The sequence below is a fragment of the Apteryx mantelli genome, chromosome 13 (assembly GCF_036417845.1).
Source record: "Apteryx mantelli isolate bAptMan1 chromosome 13, bAptMan1.hap1, whole genome shotgun sequence".
Lineage (NCBI taxonomy): Eukaryota > Metazoa > Chordata > Aves > Apterygiformes > Apterygidae > Apteryx > Apteryx mantelli.
The window spans coordinates 23528691-23542930 of record NC_089990.1 but is presented as its reverse complement, the minus strand read 5'-3'; the positions used below and the strand labels follow the sequence as shown (position 1 = coordinate 23542930).

At 41.3% G+C, this 14240-nt stretch overlaps 1 protein-coding gene and 1 long non-coding RNA gene across 3 annotated transcripts in view; one reads left to right on the top strand and one right to left on the bottom strand.

Moving 5' to 3' along the window:
• Positions 1 to 6000, top strand: part of LOC106489849 (vascular endothelial growth factor receptor kdr-like) — a 147194-nt gene extending 141194 nt beyond the window's left edge. Inside the window, exon 30 of the mRNA XM_067304380.1 lies at positions 296 to 6000. Within this exon, the coding sequence (XP_067160481.1) occupies positions 296 to 506 (211 nt within the window). The 3' untranslated portion in view covers positions 507 to 6000. The remainder of the gene's footprint in view (positions 1 to 295) is intronic.
• LOC106489851 (uncharacterized) overlaps positions 1 to 14240 on the bottom strand; it is a 310540-nt gene that overhangs the window by 200058 nt on the left and 96242 nt on the right. The gene's annotated exons all lie outside the window — the stretch shown is intronic.

The following is a 14240-nucleotide window of genomic DNA, read 5'->3' as shown; positions in this document are numbered from 1 at the left end:
AGGAGCACTTATAACTAAGGTTTACACAGTGCTCTGAAGACCGGTAAGCTAAAAAGACATGGCATGAGGACTTCTGGATTCAGCCTCAAATCTACTTTTGATACACTGAGTTATTTGGAATACCTAATTCAGTTCCCCCATTATCCAATCTGTAAAATGTCACTGTCTTACAGGCTGCTGCAAAGTTGAATTCAAATGATTTTTATATATTTAAAATTAATTTTGATCATTAATGACAGATAGAGGCAAAACCTTATGAAGACAAGGTCAATATGTTACACTTTGTTCTCCACAGGCGGAGAGCTGTTAGCAAGAGCAAAGAATCCATATTATCCGACCATGAGCGCGAGGCTGTCAAATACCAGCCAGCAGTACAGGTTGAAGAGGACACCATGGACTTCACACTGGAAGACTCTGTTCTTCTCCCTATGGATCCAAACCTGGAATGCCACAGCCCACCTCCAGATTACAACTCCGTCATTCACTACTCTGCCCCTCCAGTGTAACGAGCCCAAGCTGATCCAGGGCCCCTTGCGCCTCTCTTAACAACGCTAAATTCTCACGTGACTCCAGGCCTGGGGAAAGAGGCTGGGTAGAACGAGAAAGGAAATCTGACTGCCCGCTGCTTCACGTGTTTCTTCTGGCACATCTCTGATGCGAATGGAAGCTCTTTAGGAGCACCCATCTTGCTACCTTTACAGGCCTATTGCGACATACGCAGTAAATTAAAATTCTGTCTATCGGAATCATAAATAGGAGCTGCAACCCAGACCTGCTTCCACTCCTCCTTCCCCTAACTGGGACCGTTCATTGGCACTTGCAGCTTTGCCAGTTCCTTCATTCACTTCTTACTCCGTATGAGTCACCAAGAGTCATGTCAAGCTAGTTTGGAAGCAGGATTCATTCTACTGGCCTTGCACACATCCTGCCGGGATTGCACAGTATGATGCTGTAAAGGATCAGTTGAAAACAACAGCCGTAAACTCTAACCTTTTGTTTTTGGAGAAAATCCAAAACTACAACATTTTTCTTAACTTGGGATCTCACCCCCCCAAACAGTTTTGAAATGCCCGAAAGATTTTTGTTACAATTTGCAATATATTTTCCCTGCCTACAGGACCCATTCTTAAAACGGCACAGCCCGCACAAAGCAGACGGCGCTCCCGTATCACGGCACAGGCCGGCCTCTTAGGCTTTCAGGGCATACACTGTGACTAAAGCTGTTTCCCTGTGTTTTCTCCTTGTCAAAACAGCAATTTATTTTAGGATGCATGCATTAGGGAACCTTGATTGAGATGCATCTTTAATGATTGCAAGGCATCGTCAGTGCCTTAAATAAGAACTGGTTAAGCTTAAATAAACAGAATTTCCCACCACACGTGCACATATTTATGCGAGTGTGCATACAACGCCCTTTAACAACAGTTACACATATAAATGCGCATACGCTCTTGAGGCGCCAGCAGTGTAGCAGCAATTTTGTGTTTTCTTTCTGGAGACGGATTTTTTTTTTATTTTTATTTTTTTAAAGCACTTCCTCTGGCTTCCATCACAGATGCCACACAGTTTGGGAATGCTAGTCCATGCTAAACTGTGAGCATATGTGATACATATTTGTCACCGACTGTCTCGCCAAGGTAAATATTGGTATGGAATGAAATGCCCTCTGCATCCAAGCCCTTCATGGTTAAGTCCAAGCTTTTTTCACTTTCTAATCATACACACTGAATGGATCAAAAATGCCCACGTTTGAGAAATGCAAGATGTGTTACCCCCAAAGCACCCCAAAGCTGTGGGTGGTAGGGACTGCTGGCCTGCAAGCAGGCACACGCGGGTCCCACGCATACCCCTGTCTTTCTCACAGCAGTTTCCCAAGTAAGCAAATAATTCTTGTCATTTAATGTGCTATGAAATAATCAGAGCTGACTTTAGAAAACTAGAAGGGATAAAGTATCTAGGTTCCCGAGCCTAAAAAGCAAGGATGAGAAAGATGTTCATTGACAGTCAAACCTATAACCTGCTAAATTGTAACCCTAGGTCCATATATAGACTTCTCTCTGTGCACAGTTCCTTCCAAGGTCTGCACAACCCTTTCCTTTCCTTCTCAGGCTTGACACTCTGATTTGTCTTCTTCAGAGAGAAAGAGTTTTTCTTCAGGACTACAAGCTAAAGGAAGAAAAAAAAATCCAACACTTGCAAAACAATCATTTCACCTTGGTGAAGACAGCCTAAATGTTCTCGCAGCAGCGAAGAAAACGTTTCTGGATGATCAGTTCGAGTTGGTTACATTGCAATAAACATGAAAAAAGCCTCAGGTATTATCACAGGGGAAAACAAAGCGCCAAGCCCCATACCATGTTAACTGTGAATGCTGAAGCATCTGAAGAAAGGGCTCTTGGGAACTGCACTTCTGGGTCTCCTCAGCTTCAGAATTGACCTACTAAAGAAATCATCTGCCGTGACTCAAGAGCCCCTCCTTTATAGTGGACCTGCTAAAAAGTTGTGGTCTGTAGTTGCTTTATGGTCATTTTTGCACTTCTTTGTATTTTAGTACCTATGTATTAACTAGAGCTGGTCAAACAACAGAAGAAACTACTGGAAAATAATTCATCTAATGAGCCGCAGTAAGCTCATTATATCAGTTTTTCATCAAATAGGAAATTAACTATCTATAGAGCTCATCAAATAGTAAATCACTTCTTTGGGAAATAATTTATTCACATGGCAAAATGTAAAAAAAATGTGCATATGGTTTGTCTGGCTGTACTGATAAAGGCATCAGTATGAGACGGTTTGTTGTTGCGCCTTGCTCTGCAGCTTATGAAAGTGGCAGTGTGTAAAAACCTTTGCTTTTAAACTTCAAAATAAGAACATATAGGGAAGAAACTGCAAGTACGCTCTCCATTTTGGAAAAGACGGGAAACACTGCTGTGTGAACTGTGTGCTTCCGAGAGAGCTGAGTATATTTTCCTTCCTTCTTATCAAGGACAAAATGTAGACGTTCCTCTGAAACCAGAGGAACGTGAAGGGTGTTTCCAGAGCGGGACCTACGAGGACACTCCAACGGAGCCCTGAGAGCCAGATCAGCCTTTCTGGCTCCCAGTAGCACCTATCAGCCTTTCTTACCTCGCGTAAGACGATCTGAAAACACAGCACAGGCTCATGTGTTCAAGACACGTGTTAAAGCACTGGCTGCATCGACAGCCCCTGGAGAACTGAGGGCTCCTCCGCAGCGGCAAAATCAGCGGCTGTCTCGAGCAGTATCGATGGCCGTTTCTTCCGGCCGCACAGATACCCTCCAAACCCATAAAGTTGGCTGTCAAATGTTCTGAAAATGGCAAGTGACTGATGGTTGGGCAGCTGTGTTTCCAACATTTATTCTGCGTGGAAGGTTTCTCCTACTTACGATAAATGCCACAAGCAAAAATATTGCCTGAAAAGTATTATTGAACATATGTCTTCTATTTTATTTACTAATATTTTGTTCATCCTTTTCTCTCCTCCCTTAATTTAATTATTGTTCTGTTCTTACAATGATGTATATAGTTTACCCAGTAGACACAAATATAGCAATTCATTTATGTGGTAATATTTGTAACATTTTAGTCAAATGAGAAAGAGATACCCTCATATAACAGATTTAAGTATCTTTACTAAACATTTCACTAATGCTTGCAGGCCAGGCTCCAGGTTACAGTACCCTCTGAGTGCCATTTCATAGCAATTCTCCTTTTGGCTGGAAGTATCTCTGGCTCTCACTTACTCCCAATTGTTATTTAGCTTCAGTTAGGAAACAGGGATCTAGAGGAATCCGGCAGGTTTATCTCATTCCTGGAAGTGTCGCCACACAGCTCAAGGTAAAGGAGAGGAATTTTACTGCCTCTGTTTTAGCTCAAGACTGGTCTATCGGCTAGAGCAAGAGAAGGGGCCAAACTGCTTAAATGACGTAACGTTTGATTATTGTTCTTTCAGACTTCTCAGGGATTCCTATCTGACTCCTGTCAGCCACCTGCTTTTTCTAACCTTAGTGAGTTCAATGATATCTGATATTAGCAAGTCCCTTTTTCTTCCTTAGTAGTGCTTCCTCCTACTGCTCGTTTCTCTTGTAATCCCAGAGAATTAGAGCGAAGGGACTCAGCACCTTCCAGAGAAAAGTACTGTCTTCTCCCCAAAAATCACCTGCCATGCAGGAGTCCAAGCAAGGAAAAGGTGCCTTCCCCTGCATGTTACTGTTGAGGCTGGTGTTTACAACAGCCTGGTTTCCTACCTCCTCTTTTCTTTACTTTCCATGTACTTCTTGATACTTGATGTTCTTCACAGTCCCTCCAGTTGGTTTTCTCTGCCTTTAGAGCAAGGGCAGGTACAGAGGTAGCTTCACCCGCTGTTTTGTGTGTTCTGTTCTTGCAGAGGCTGAATTAGATAACCTAAAGCAAGCTTTTTTTCACCTTAAAAATGTTTCTAATATAAGCAAGAGAAACTAGTTTATATTGCTTTGTCTGGAAGCCTCTCTGTATCCTTCCCTGAACAAGAGACGCTTCTTTCTCTTCTGTTATTTCAGTATTTGATACCTGAAGCAAGTCAAAGGTTGCTGTCTATCTATCTGAATCTCGTCTTTCTCCTAGTCCTTTCTCAAACAATTTGGTTTCTCTTTGGTTCTTCCAAGTCATCCTCACCCTCACCAGGATGCTGGGTCCACACCATCTGCCCAGGATATCAAGGAAGGTCAGATAAAAAGGTAAAGTCTTTCTGAATAATAGTCTCAAACAAACCCACTGAAATTTGAACTACATTTAAGACTGCCTGCAGGTTTAAATTCTCCTGGTTGCCTGCCGGTATAAACTGCTCTGCTTCACACTAAGATGAACACTGCTCTTCAGTTTGCTTAGCAATCATCTAGAATAATGTAGAATAAGTAAGTCCGGGCACTTTACTCCTTATATTTAGGCTCTTGTATACTGTAGGAACGTCTGTTGGCATTTAAGCCTGTAACTGGCCAGCCAACACCTTAAGAATTTTCTTCTCAACAACCCTTCACATTGAACGCTGGCACAGCCTTATCATGTCCTATCTTGCTCCGAAATTTTCATGTGGCCCTATTCCAGTTGTACGGCTGTGCTCTTGGGTCACCGGTCTCTAGCTCCCTGCAGCACCAACTGCACAACGCCAGGAAACAAAGCAGTTGCAGGGAAGCATCACTAGCCAGTAGCTCCGTAACAAGGTAAAGCACTGCAGGGTTTTTCTGAACACACGAGCTAGCCAGGATCAGCATCATACTCAAGGCTCAGCCTATATTTTTTTCTTATGATAAAGTGGATGGAAAATACAGAAGGTACCAGTATTTCCTTGGTCCCTCCCTACAAGTAGTAATGGCCCAACCCTGGGATCCATATTCCTGTTTTCACACTGCCCCATAAAAAACAGAAGGAATTTTGCCTATGCAATGACACCAGCGCCATCTTATGCAAGTAAAATTCAGGGAAGCCTTCCAGATTTTTGACCCTATCACGAATCGGTCAGAGAGTGTCTAGAATGTAAGTGTTTAGCCCAAGCGCTGGCTTGTTTGTTTGACGTATGTGTGTCTTCATAACGTGTTAACACAGAAGAAGAAAACTTGCTAGACTGGGTCCTTTGGGACCCCAGCAAATGTGATGCCCTAAGGGCCATGGTTAAAGCAGGCCGGTGAGGAATGCAGTGAGTGGTGTCCCGTTGTCCTGCCTCATAATCCCGTTCACAACAGCCTGTACATCCTTATTACTCACTTCAGTTTCCCTTAGACTTCGAGCTGTCAAAGCAGCTAATGAAAACTGGGAAAACTCAATAACTGGGGACTTAAATAAAATAACCTAAGTGCCATGTAATACTCAAAACACTAAGGAATGTTTGTCTGCCCTGTTCCTGTCTGTCTGAAGAATGTATGCACTGAAAACTCTGCTTTCTTATGTAGTCAAAAATTGTATTGTATCTATTAACCCCCAAATAAAAAGATTCTATATTTATACAGCCACGGGCTCCTTTGTATCCTCTCTTGGCTTGTGAAGTGTTGGCCTTGAAGCTGAATATAAATAAATAATGCAACGGTTTCGAGAGATTTTTTACAAGGCAAAGATCTTGTATTAATTTCTACAGGGGGTTCAAAACTCAGGACATGAACCTGCTACACTGTCATTGCTCAGAGATATCTAGCTGCTACCTTTGCTTAAAAGAGTCACAGATCTGGGAAAACGTTAGCCCAGTTTGATGCAGAAATCCACAAATCCAGCAGCTGCCAAGAACAGTCCACGAAACACAAGAGATGGTAGTCTGGTTATCAAATCAATGAGACTGCCCTAAGAGAATCAGAATTACGCTTTCTAAATAAAAGCCATGTTCACCAAAGCACATAAGCACTTAAGTGTGTGCAGCTAATTTGCAGAACATGATGGTATTTGGGGTTGTTCAGGTCTAAAACTTCAGAAAGAGTATTTAATGTAATTTGCAATAATATTCTAAAAAGAGAACAAATAAATATTTTCCAATGCACAGCCAAGATGATGATGTTGAATTTTCACTTGAATGAAATCTGCACTGTTGAAATATTGACTGTTCCATGCTCTTATTTCATAGTTAGTGTCTAGCATTTAGAAAGGTGAAGATAAAAAATCTCCCCAAAATATTCAAATGAAGCGGCTACATCCTCTTCCTTACCATTTGACTAATCTTCCTGAAATATAATTTCCAATTCCTCTTTTCATTTTGGTGGCAAAGTAGGTAACTACTGGCTGAAAAATATGAAATCTTTGCCTTTTTATACAAACTGACAAATATTAGTTTCTGCTTATGCCTTAAAATAATGTTATTAGCAAAGATTGTGTTAGCGTTTCAGAGCCATTCTTCCATTAGCACAATCTTAAAAGTTATTGGTCTGTGTATTTTGCTAGTCACAGTAAAAAACAAGAAGCACTCTAGTCACTTCAAACATTTTAAAGTTTCTCTTCATTCCCTGTTTCAAACAGTCGTAGAAATAAGTGTCTAAATTATACATCTCATTCGAAATGCAGCCGTCTCCTTTCATCCACATAATGAGCAAGAACATTATTCTCTGTAAAATATAAAATGTTTTAGTGGTTTATATAATGTATGACTCATGTATAAGCTTGCTAGGCAATACAGAGCCTCCCTCTTCATGGGAAACTAACGTATTAAATGGTGGAAGGAAAATATAGAAAGTTAACTGCAATTTGCTTTTAGCACAAAATGTGAATTATTGATCGCCTGGTATTACAGACAGCTTGAGCTACAAGCTACTTCTTGCAAGGTACCCTGTTTTGGCATGCCTTGGAAAAGTATTTTGGGGAGAAAAAGTACAAAATTAGAAATCAAGAAACACAAGCTCTTCTCCTAGTCTTGGCCAAGATACTTAACTTCTCTGTCCCTTACTTTTGCCATATGTGAAGTAAAAGATTTTTGTTTGGTTGTTTTTACTGCAGCAGCATGTACAGATACAAAACCAGAAAATCTCAATCTGAAGGGCTGAAATTTGATGGCTTGAGGTGATAAAAATCCAAGAAGACAACAGGGACTAGGAAGAGAAAGACTTAGGAGAGAGATAAAGAGGTTTGCTGGTGGTCACCTAACAGGCTAGCGTCAAAGCAAGGACCAGAACCAGTTTCTGATTTCCAGTCGGGTGCTTTTTCTTTCCTCACATAGCGAGACTTAACTTACGAAGGTTTGCAAAGTGTAAAGGCTCTGCCAGAGTGGAAAATACTGCTATTTCTATATGCTTAGTACATATTGAGGCCCACCAGCAGCAGAGAATAATTTTATCTCCAAACCTATGAAGTAGCCCGAGTCTTTCATAGGATACCCGTATATATTTTAATTGCTGGCTATTGCCTGTTCAAAATGCCCCCTACGGATCATACTGTAATGAACTTGTCTTGCTTAAAAAGTAGATGAAGCTGTACAAGGGCCATAAATACAGCCCTTATTTTTAACAGTATTAAAGTTGGCTATGATGAGTCACAGAAGTGTTATTACAGCCTGACAAGCTAGTACTCATTAAAACTGAGAGAATAGAGTATTTTGTTTAAACTGTTCCTTCTACGGGGACTCAGGAAACAAAATGCAGGAAATCTAGTCCTGGCAATTCACTTAATCTCTCTTCCACCAACACGGACGCAGAAAATGAGACTAGCCTTTTCCTCTCCTCTTTGTGTACAGTCTACTCACTTCCTCCATATCCACCCAAACAGCCACGGTAGAGTAACACGGCTCCTAAGTACTCCTATTCCATATTTCTGCAAATGGCATTGAAGACAGGGTTGTCATTTAGAAGGACGAAAAAGGACTGAAGGATATCTCAGAACGTACGTAAGCTGTCAGAATATCAAACGTCAAATGCCCAGGTGAATGAAGTTAATGAGGCGAGCCTACTATTCTTTCTAGGCATTTGTCACTGACGGTATTTCATCTGAATATCTGATCTACACAGAATCCCTTGGGCCTGAGTCTAGCCTGGTGTTTACTAAGCTTTGTACCCAATAAAGAAGAAATGTTTCCTCTGTGGTTTAAGCTGTGCAGCTTTGAGGTCCAGAGATGCTTCTTCAGACTGTAGACTGACCACCAAGGAGACAAAAAGATGCATTTTGTCTGTCAGCCCTTCACTAGCTGGTGAGCCCACAGAAGGGGATTTAGCTGGAATGAGAGCTCACAACATACAGTGAGAAATAAGTATGCGTGTAACCCAGTGTAGGCAAATGCAACTGTTTGTCTTCCCTGAAAGGCAGGTCCTAATCGGAGGAACTCAGCCTGCTCTTCCTTCCTGTTAACGGGATTTATTCTTCTAGTTCATGTAACAGTGATCATGGTTTCCGTGTAAGAAATGTCCAGATTCAAACCAAAGAAGGTCTCCTGAAATAATAAAAATAGTAATACATACAGGACTTAAACAGTACTCAACAGGACTCACACCGGGCATGTTTGGCCTTATTTAGCTAGAGAAAGTTAAACTAGAGAGCAGAAAATTCTACAAGGAGTTCACTGGAATAAAGACAGATTGTTTTATTGACTTTTCTTTAGCTTTATGTTATTATTTCACAAGATTGATTTTAGGGGGGTGTCCAAAGAAAAAAACCTACAGTTGTTTTGAAACAGGAGGCAAGTTGTAGCGATGGATCCGAAAAATGTGGAGAAACACAGCTAGTTCTGCTAGAATGGCAAGAATAAAATTCAGGAGTGGAGCATGCAGGTTTTCCCTGCTGAGAGCAGCCCGCAGGTCTGGAAGCACAGACTTGAGCAGGGCAGGATCTCTGAGGAAGCAGGACTCTGCCCATCACAGAGGGGGTGGCAGTATAAGTCTCCTAGGTATAAGCCACTCATCCAAATCCCTGGTAACGATCCTAATGGATTAAATACATCATTTGCATACTTGCTAGGGCAAACCAGCTACAGAGGTCATCAGTTCAGTTCACTGATTTCATGTGGAGAAGGATTTGACCCATTCAAAAGAAAACAAAAAAATGGTTTCAAACAGTAAGAGCCACATTAGGAACCGTATGAAATTCAACAAGGACAAATCCTGCACTTGGGAATAACTAACTCCTGGAGTAATATGGGTTGGGGACTGACTGGCTGGGGAGCAGCTGCGCTAAAAAGGCCCGGTGGGTTTTGGTAGACCCAGGCTGAGCACTGTGCCCCAGCAACACGGAAAGCCAGCAGCATCCTGGGCTGCATTAACAGGAGCACAGCCAGGTAAAGTGATTATCCCTCTCTACTTAGCACTCATTAGACCACATCCAGCATACTGTGTCCAGTTTTGGGGCCCCCCAACGCAAGCAAGACTGGGGGAGTTCAGCAGAGAGACACCAAGATGACTGGGGGCTGTAGCACTCACCCTATGAGGAGAGGCTGCAGAACCTGCACTTGTTCAGGCTGGAGAAGAGACGGCTTTGGAGGACCTAACAGCAGCCCCTCAGCACCTGCAAGGAGGTTGTCAAAAAGAAGGAGCCGGGCTCTTCGCAGTGGTGCGTGGTAGGAGGATGAGAGACAACAGACAAATTGAAACAAGAGAGGTGCAGACTGGACATAAGAAGTAACTTCTTCCCCACAAGGACAGTCAAGCAGTGGAGCAGGTTGCCCAGAGAGGTTGTGCAGTCTCCATTCTTGGAGGTTTTCAAGACCAGACAGGATAAAACCCTGAGTAACCTAGTCTGACCCCATAGCTGACCCTGCTTTGAGCCGGAAGGTGGACTCCATACCTCCTGATGTCCCTTCCAACCTGAATTATCCTATGATCATGAATGACTGCTTCAGCCCTTGGTTCTAATATAGCTTCTCTGCATGGAAATTGCATTCACCTACACAGTCAAATTACCAGCAGAAAACTTCTATGCCTTTCCTAATTTATGTTTAGTGACTCACCCCGAGACTCAACAGAGCTCATGGAATCATATACAAATTAGCACCTGCTAATAGTTAATGGATTTTTTTATTTGTTTGCATCAAAGCAAATATATGGCAAGACTGATCTCACTGACACCAGTGAAACAAATGGCGTTCTGCTTGGGCAGAATTAAGTTGGCTATTCCAAGAAAACTTACAGGCAGTTTTATCTTACAGCTTCAGATACACACTTTTGCCTGATATTTTTTCTTAATACTACTCTGTTTCACTTGCCACATAACTTATATCACTCAGTGTTCTTTCAAACCATAATTTATCCTTTTAACACACCTAAAAATGACACTAGTCATTAGTTAATCTTGTCCACTATATGCTTGCTGACCTGTCTGTTTCCCTGAACTTCTTTTAATGTCGCATTTTTATCATAATCCTGTGGAAGGCCAAGTCTCTAAAATCAAATCAAATTTCTCAAATCATTATACGATGTTTTAAAAACCTTAAAGAGACACTCTTCTCCCTTGCAAATGAAGCTGGGATCTTATTTCCTCCAGGTCACTTAGGGGAAAAAGGACAACGCGTCTGTCAATAATACACTGTTCTTGGCCGACTCAGATATGGTAGAAATCTCCCTCCTCTGTTTTCCACATATTTTTCTTTTCACAGTTTTCACTGTGAAAACTTCTTACAGTTTTTCTTTTCTTTTTTTGTCTTTCTTTCTGCCAGTGTAATATTGCCAAAGAAAAATTCAAGTGAAACAGCAGATAAGTTCAAAGAAACCAAAGGCACAATGCAGCCCTTGTTTTCTCACTGAAATAGGAAAAAAAAAATGGCCCAGCATCTCCCACATGTAGGCCTGTGCCTTCTGCCCCTCCAGGCTGCTGTGGATGAGCAATATCAACATGACTTTTTAAAGCCAGGACTATATAGTTTGTGATCTTCAGGGTCAGCGGAATAAACTGGGGCATCTTTGGACCCTATACTTGGAGTAGCAGCTGTTTATTTTCAAGCTGAACCATTGTCACAGTGAATTCCTCAAAAACCCAAAGGTTAATTTGCTTTTCATAACTATGCATTAAAAAAAAACAACAAAACTTTATTCTTTCCTGGGAGAGTTTTGACCTTTTATTCATGTATATTTTTCAGATCTTGTCTTCTGCTGTTTACGCCCCAAGCTAGGATGTCACAAGCCATCGTAGCACAGAGCAGAACTACAAAGACAAGCAGGGGTAAGGCAAGGAGAGCAGGTAGAAGGGGGTGAGAAGCACCGATGTGCTTGATCGAGGTAATGGGCTTCCTAATCATCTCTACTAAAAAATCTGGGATGTACAGAATTACTTTCCTCTATTTCCCTGAAGACCCTGAAACAAGCAACAAATCACCCTCCTGATATGATGTCAGGATAGAAGTATAATATGACTTCACAGCCCCATGGACAGTATGGTGGACTGAAACCGAAACACTACCTCTCCAAGTACTCAAATAGCTGGATCAAAATCTGAACATCACGAACAACTCCTTCGCTATCTGATGGATTGATTCTGAACTTCGAGCTGCACTTGAGGTTACATCAATAATTCCCCCTTTTGTCATGATGATGTATAAGCAGATCAAACCATTGCACTGACACCTATTGACTCAGCATCCCTCTACTGCTGAATGGTAATTTTTTCTGTGTTGGTTCAGCACCATTTTGCCTTGGTGCTAATCCTGGATGTTGTGAGATCCCAAAAACCTTCAGGATTCTTCTGTAATAAATGTGACGTGCCAACAAATTGCAAAGAAAAACTGAAGTCTTCTCCTTTCTTTCCCTGAGCAACAAGTAGCTGCTTCTTGCTAGTGCTAGGTCCTGCACTGCTGCATCAAATTACCCTGAAGGAACTCCCACTCCAATGTGGAGAAGCACTGATTCTCGAGTGGCCTCCTGATTGCTTACATACCTTTGAACCAAGGGAAGAAAGAACAACCCTAACTGATAAAGATAGAAAGCTGGGTTATAGATGTACCTGAAAATAAATTTACCTATCCAAAGTACAGCCAGTAATTTTCCCTAGACTGAGCAAGCTACAGCAAAAATGCTATGTAATGCTAATTCATGCTATGTAGTTCCCTTGTCCTCACATAATCCCAAAGGTGGCAGAATCAACAATAAGCTATTTCCTAAGACTTCAGTTTGTATTTAGGCGTCCAAGGAGTTTTTTCCTTAAACAAGACTGATTCCCACCTTTTTTCTATTTGAACCCCACTAACTAAAGAGTGATACTTTTAATAAGCTGAAATATTAACTAAGAAAGTACACAGAACGATTTATCCGGAGAACTTCAAGGAGCTACTGATTCTGATAAAGTGTGAAGAACATCTTTCTTTATCAATCTAAAGTTTTGAAACTACTTCCTCTAGTAATGCAAGATGTAAGTAACGTCTGGATATATTTGGTGGGGTTTAATGTATCTCATATGAAGTGGAAAGATAAAGCCATAACAGTTATATTTTGGCCTACAGGTCAACCACCATTTAGAATCCTCTGCCATGTAGCTAATGGCAAAATCCCCCCCAAAAACATAAGAGAAAAATGTGGCTAGTTATGACTCCCAGTGCACCAGGTAGCATAAGCAATTCTAAATACTTACTCTTCTTGTGCAGATGCACAATTATAAATTGATTACCAACTTTCAAGGCAGACTGAGGATTTTCTGTTGGTTTGGGGCCCATATACTTCACATAACCAACACCTACAGTTCCCCAGAAGAATCTATTTTGGACTGAGCACTCCTGATGTCTTTGACACTCCCTTCCTCTCTCACGATCCAGTAAAAAGTAATCCATCACTGTATCTTCACAAGGATTTCACCAAAGTTACACTGTCCTTTACAAGGTAATGACCATTTTCATGTTTTCCAACATGTAACTCTTTGTTAGTATCATCTTGATAATGAATAATCACAATTGTTCTTGTTTTCTGCAATACTGTTGTCCCAAAAACCCCACTGCATTATACCACCACTGCATGCAACTATTAAGAGAAAAAAACAAGGAAAGATTTTAGTGAGGTTTACAAAACTCTAATAGAGGTGGACCCCGTTATCCCCAGAGTAAGAGCTGCCCATGTTATGTAGAACAGCACTTGATAAGAAATCAGCTTAAAGGTCATCTTTGTTTGTGCCTGTTATTTTGTACATTCAAATAATGGAAGACCAAATAAATGTACCTGACGGCAGGTATCTGATCAGCACCCATTGATTAGAGCTTGCATTGTCCACCTCCAAAATGGGAATACAAAACTATCCGTTGCAGTTATTTTTGTGTTTGAAACCATGCACATAAACTTGGAAAATCCAAGTTGAGGCCAGTGTGTAGATCAGTTGCTAGATCTTACTCCCATTGTTGTTACTGTTTCTGGGGAGATTTTACCATTTCCTCTAAAATAGATGGCAAAGATCACAACTGGGGAAATACTAAGAAGAACAAAACTAAGCCGACCACTAGACCATTTAATTATACTAGTTCCCTGCCATGCATTTGGGGTTTAGGAAATTCAAACCAAATGACTATGCAGGGCACATACTTGATATGCTTTAAAAGGAGACAAAGGCTGCAAATGTTTTTGCAAGCACAGTACAAGTTATGACAAAATATGTGAAAAATGTCCTGCAAATGACAGTGTAAATCCCAAGAGAGATTCAAGACCTTCCCTCTGTTTTGAAGACTCTTCAACGGGAGTCTGAAGTCTGGGAAGAACTACTGTATAGGCTGCATTTTATGGGAGGATACTGTTAGTGTTTATATTCCCACACTTCAGATATTAGTCTCACCATTTCCAGCTATTCCCTTTCGCTTGGCTTGGGCTTCAGTTGTTGCTCTGC